The following is a 5,610-nucleotide window of genomic DNA, read 5'->3' on the forward strand; positions in this document are numbered from 1 at the left end:
CGGAAATAGTTTTGTATGGATAGTTTCAGCCTTGGGGAAATTTTCGTGTAAGCATATGACTCCTAGTTTAATACGTCCTGAATATTTTATATTGTTTTAAGTAGTATGACGATATTTTGTTTCCTATAGCTATTTTACGTCAGGAATTGATCATTACGAATAGTCGATCATCGAATCTTGTAAACATGCATCTTCAACAGGTTGTGGACCCGAACATGCCAACAATTTTCGTGGTCACGCCGACATATACCCGGCTAACACAGCGTGCGGATATAACGCGATTCGTCAATACAATAAAGCACGTATGTAAAAAGGCTTGACTCGAATTGCCCCGTTTGATGCGCACTTTGATATTGAAAGCGGGTGCACATCCGCATTTATTGTTATCTTGATCGGTGGCTGCATTTATGGGCTCACTGATGGTCATTATAGCCTAATTCGGCTACGCTGACACTGCATGCAGTTGTATTGAGATGATTGCTTTCCGAAAAAAGTTCAAATTTGCACAATGTATTTGAGAAAATTGCGAAGGAAGAACTTGAATTGACCGATTTATCAGTACAAACACGCAAGCATGCTGCCATATAAAAATACCAATCTATTAATAAACAACAGGTAGAGAAGATGCACTGGATCGTGATTGAAGACAGTGAACATCCCACTGAAGCCGTGCGTGAACTGATGGCAGAGAGTGGTATACCAGGGACGCAACTCTACACGAAGACGCCGGAAAATTCAGAGAAGAAAGATGGCATGGAACGATTTCAGGTACTATGGCTTCGTGCACACTCCAAGGACTTGTTTATCTGTGACAACACCTTATTTTTCTCGCTTTAGAAGTATTTTCATGAGCAATGAGAATCTAATTCTAAATATTCATGTACTCGATATATTGCTTGCATTTATCATTGATACCAGTATCATCGTGGCGTAGACCAGCGAAACTTGGCCTTGAACAAAATAGCTGCTATGGGTGACAAGAATGCGATTGTATATTTTGCCGACGATGATAACACGTACAGTTTAGAAGTGTTCGACGAAATGCGAAAAACTGAACGAGTATCTGTCTGGCCCGTAGCATTTGTCGGTGGGCAAAAGTACGAACGGCCGATCGTTGTCGATGGGAAGGTACAGTGTTCGTGATATGTTGTGTTACTAATGTAAATTTTTAGAGTTTTGTAGCAGAATTTAAAACCGCCAGCAATATCGACTTTTAGGGCGCAGGAGTCTATGATTACCATATGATCCCACTGCCCTTAAATATATATATTACCATAATGCGTATAACCGGTGGTAGTGCAAGCTATTGCCTCTCCCCTAAACAAATTTGTGACTCAGATGCCGCACAGAGATACGTGTTTATGTCGACCTTCCGCTTGACCAGTATTGTAACATTTGCGGCTATCAGGAACTAGAATATATAAAAAGTGGCTAGTAATAAGTCGTTCAACGACGAACGGCTAAGATCCTTACTTGCGTATTGTAGCAATTGATGCCTGGAAATCTAGACAACAAGATTAGCGAATTTGGTTTAAATATACCACATTCGACATCATAAACGCTGATTCACGTGTCTGCGAACATATTGCTACTGACAACATTCTTTGATAAGAGAGTAGGATTTTTTGTCGTGATGACCTCTCGAGCTCTCAATTCGCATCTCATTATGTATTTGACTGCTTTCGCAATGTGACCAGGTGAAGAAGTGGCATGTCTCATGGCATCCGGAAAGAACCTACCCCACAGATATGGCTTCCTTTGCCTTCCACTCGTCTTTGTTACACACGGGGAGGTATGCAAAATTAGTTTCTATTATTCAAGTCCTAATTATACTATTTCGTACCCCTTGTAGTATTTTATTTGCACATTTATATGAGCCATTAAAATTGGCTGGACACGGCTCACGTTTACGATCATATATAGTTCTATTCCCTTGTACTTGATTGCCACCTTGTGGCTAATGAAAGGCTGATTCCTGTCACACAGAGTTCCGCAGTTCTCACACGAATGGCGACAAGGGTTTCTCGAGTCGGGGTTCCTCGAACAATTGTTAGATAGTCCAGAGGACCTCGAGCCTCGGGGAGGTGAGTGGTGATTAGATGCGTTGTAACTAGTTAGATTGAGTTTACAAGTGAGTTTTTATCTAATTTGACATATGGTGGGTGGCTGCAGCACAGAAATAACATAGTGAAGAAGCTCTCAGGTCTACAATCTCTTCCCTGTTTGTGTTTTTAAGCATGAACGAACAAAAAAATTGATACCTACATATAGACAGAAGCAAAAAATCAATTTCACAATTTGTTTCGCACGCGCCGCTTACGCAACCCGCTTCACAAAGGTCCAAATCGTTGTAATTTTAGCCATAGATACGCCTGTGCAATGTAGTATTTAGTCCTTGCACAAACATTATTAAATTCGACGACACTGAATTTTTATGCTTGTTCACACAGACAACTGCACTAAGATCCTCGTTTGGCACACTCGCACGATGGATGTGAATATCAAAAGGGAGGCCAAACTGAGGGCAGAGCCTTTTATCAAGGTATAGATTTTTCGCTGCCTCCATTTGGTAGTGGAAGATGGATATGTGCCGCAAGGGTGTAACATTGTATACACATAAACACAACTAATAGTAGTTGACATAACCAATAGAGTGAAGGAGGATGGAAAGGTTAGATTCTGTAATAAATAAAGCATTTGCATAACCTCCTTCACTCCATAATATTTGAGCATAAATATAAAATCTCTTGTATTTACGTACATCATGTACATCGTGTGATATTGCTGCATGCCTTAAATGTTCATTTTAAAAAAGAGGCTATGCCTAAAACCCAAAAAAAAGGGCCAAAAAAACCCCCTTAGATATTGACACAAAAACCCTAGAAAATGATTCGTTATCCGTTTGCAAAAGCGAGGGAAACCGGAAAGTTCTCCAAGAAGGCGGCGAAATACTCAATTCTGTACTTCGATCAAACAGCATCTAAATACAGTACTACGACTAAACAATACGAGATGGCTCACTACATATAGACACAGTGCACTTGCTGTGTTTTTCAGCACATAGATTTGTAGCAAATACAAACCACATATTATAACTATTTGCATCCAAAGCTTGCAACCACCATAATGGCTACGGCTAATGAAAACATGCCCCCTGCGGTGGTACAACGTGTTGTGAAAGACGTGCGTAAGCTGTTGAAAACTGAGTTGGAAGGAATCAGACTAGATATAAACGAAGACGATGTAACTGATATTCGTGCTACCATCGCAGGACCTAAAGACACACCTTATGAGGGGGGTTTCTTTCGGCTTAAGCTAATACTCAATAGCGAGTTTCCTACTTCGCCTCCCAAAGGCTACTTCACCACAACAATATTTCATCCAAACGTAGCCAAGAACGGCGAAATCTGCGTGAGCACGTTGAAAAAAGACTGGAAACCCAGTTTGGGCCTTGACCACGTGTTATTGACTGTGAAATGTCTTCTAATAGTGCCTAATCCCGAGAGTGCGTTAAATGAGGAGGCTGGAAAGTTATTATTAGAAGACTACGAAGAGTATTGCAAGCGAGCAAGACTTATGACTGATATCTATGCTAAACCCAAGGATGCCAAGAGTGCTGGCGCTGGCGACGGTGCAGTCGAAAACATTGGCGCTTATGCACCGGAGAAACTAAAGAAGAAGGTCACTAAGACAAAGTCGAAGGCACTCAAGCGATTGTAAATGCCGTTGTAAATGCCTTGTTGTCCCGAAATGGGGGGACCTTTCTGTTTTCTGAGGATCGTTTCCTAAAAAGTCGATTGTGAACTGTCATCCGCGCGATCCGAAGATTTTAGCGCATCAAAGTATTAAGTCAGTCTCGCTTAATTGCTTTGTCATACTCTGATGGCGAGGAAGGAATATAAAAAGGCGTGGGGTGCGGTAATGCTCGAAGTTTTGCGGAAGGGTGTACCTGATCGCGCAAATAATCTCCAGATGTGCCACCAACTGACGTGTCTGTTAGGTGTGGCTGAAGCAGATGGGGCAATCGTATATTCTTCACGCTTAAAGGCGCGCGTGAGCTAATCAAAGCTCTCAAGAATATTGAGACTTATGTTATTTTTGTCTTCTTGGCCTCTTTTGAGTTGAAATAGGCCTTCGTCGCACAGAATTACACATGTGACTGGCTTTGTGATCATTTTTAAAAGATATCCACTGCTTCCCAGCAGCCAGATTCAAGTGGTCTTCCGCCAATTTGGCCTTGGAGAGCTTAATATCACCAGAATAATCTCGATAAGAATAAGGGTGAGGCATGGTCTATTGCCTGCTGGTTGGGAACTTGGAACGGCGTGCGCTATGAGTTAAACTCGCCTCTGCTGGGCCTATTATGAATAAAGAAGTTATTTGGTTGAGTTCTTGCTTTCAGACACTCATTAACATTCCGTCTATTCATTGTCAACTTTCTTGCTTTCAGACACTCATTAACAGTGCTTTCAGACACTCATTAACATTCTGTCTATTCATTGTCAATTTAATAACCAAGGAGTATTATTCTCGTCATATACATACTGTACTTAATTGGGGCAAATCCCCCGGATTAATCAGGCGGAATATGTTGCGCTAATAGTGCTAATAGTACTGCTCTATAAATACTCCATAACTAAATATATGGTCTTAACACAGCAAGGTTTGATTAATAGTTCACCCGAAATGCCTATAAAATGACCACAAAACAATAGTTCTGGGTATTACGAATGCATATTTGTGATTATAGCTTTATGTATGTAGAAGTTTCACAGCAGGTTTGTTAATCAATACGAAGTTAAAAACTTCGTTTATGATACGCGATGGTTATTGTCATATCAATGAGCTTGATTTATTAACATTGGATAAGGAGCCCATGTTACATATAGAGCTCGGCGTTTATGCCTACTGCAATTTCGTATTGAGCGAAGTATACATACGTATTGTAATTACATATTGAGCTCAGTATCTATACGTACTGCGATTACATATTAGGGACGACAGCTATTTATCTGTCAAGACTGTATAGCAAATAAGTTTATCTCAACACGAGTACACGACGCTTTATGTTAATAAATACACAGTTCTACATGTCTTTGAATTCCACTCATCAAATTATATAGGGTTCTTAAGAAGCAATCGATGTGTTGAATTTATCAATGTACATATATTCGGTGTACATGATACATGTAAATTGTTGCTCGTTATCCTTTATACGGTATGCATGATATATGTAAAATACATCGTAAAATGTTGCTCGTTAGCCTTTATACGGTGTACATGATCTATGTAAAATACTCGTAAAATGTTGCTCGTTTTCCTTTCGTGCATTCCAATACTTAACATTCGAAAGAAACATACGGTTGTATGTTTATAAAATGTTGCTCATTTTCCTTTCAAGCATTCCATATTTCCCATTCAAAGAGATATACGATTGTTGTTTTGAACATTAGACATACGTATCTTCACGCCACCAATGGTGAACAAATGGCAAAATCCATAGGTATGTTTTACATATATATATATATATATATATATATATATATATATATATATATATATATATATATATATATATATATATATATATATATATATATATATATATAT

At 39.4% G+C, this 5,610-nt stretch overlaps 2 protein-coding genes across 2 annotated transcripts; both read left to right on the forward strand.

The window, feature by feature from the left end:
* Positions 1 to 109: 109 nt before the first annotated feature.
* SARC_05257 (hypothetical protein) lies at positions 110 to 2,730 on the forward strand. Its single transcript, XM_014300892.1, has 6 exons — positions 110 to 302; positions 616 to 768; positions 919 to 1,128; positions 1,698 to 1,792; positions 1,987 to 2,084; positions 2,451 to 2,730. The coding sequence occupies exons 1-6, from the start codon at positions 186 to 188 to the stop codon at positions 2,546 to 2,548; spliced, it is 771 nt and encodes a 256-aa protein (XP_014156367.1). The 5' UTR covers positions 110 to 185; the 3' UTR covers positions 2,549 to 2,730.
* Positions 2,731 to 3,019: 289 nt separating this feature from the next.
* On the forward strand, positions 3,020 to 4,422 carry SARC_05258 (ubiquitin-conjugating enzyme E2 S-B). Its single transcript, XM_014300893.1, has one exon. It carries the CDS (start codon positions 3,127 to 3,129, stop codon positions 3,718 to 3,720), a length of 594 nt encoding a protein of 197 aa, XP_014156368.1. The 5' UTR covers positions 3,020 to 3,126; the 3' UTR covers positions 3,721 to 4,422.
* Positions 4,423 to 5,610: the final 1,188 nt, after the last annotated feature.

The sequence above is a fragment of the Sphaeroforma arctica genome, assembly GCF_001186125.1.
Source record: "Sphaeroforma arctica JP610 unplaced genomic scaffold supercont1.329, whole genome shotgun sequence".
In the NCBI taxonomy this organism is placed as follows: Eukaryota; class Ichthyosporea; order Ichthyophonida; genus Sphaeroforma; species Sphaeroforma arctica.

Bases quoted from the DNA above. Each gene is read 5' to 3' on its own strand.
- SARC_05257 (XM_014300892.1), top strand. From the start codon at position 186: ATGCATCTTCAACAGGTTGTGGACCCGAACATGCCAACAATTTTCGTG. The intron at 1,129-1,697 runs GTACAGTGTTCG...CAATGTGACCAG, and splicing joins CGATCGTTGTCGATGGGAAG to GTGAAGAAGTGGCATGTCTC. The intron at 2,085-2,450 runs GTGAGTGGTGAT...TTGTTCACACAG, and splicing joins GGACCTCGAGCCTCGGGGAG to ACAACTGCACTAAGATCCTC.
- SARC_05258 (XM_014300893.1), top strand. From the start codon at position 3,127: ATGGCTACGGCTAATGAAAACATGCCCCCTGCGGTGGTACAACGTGTT.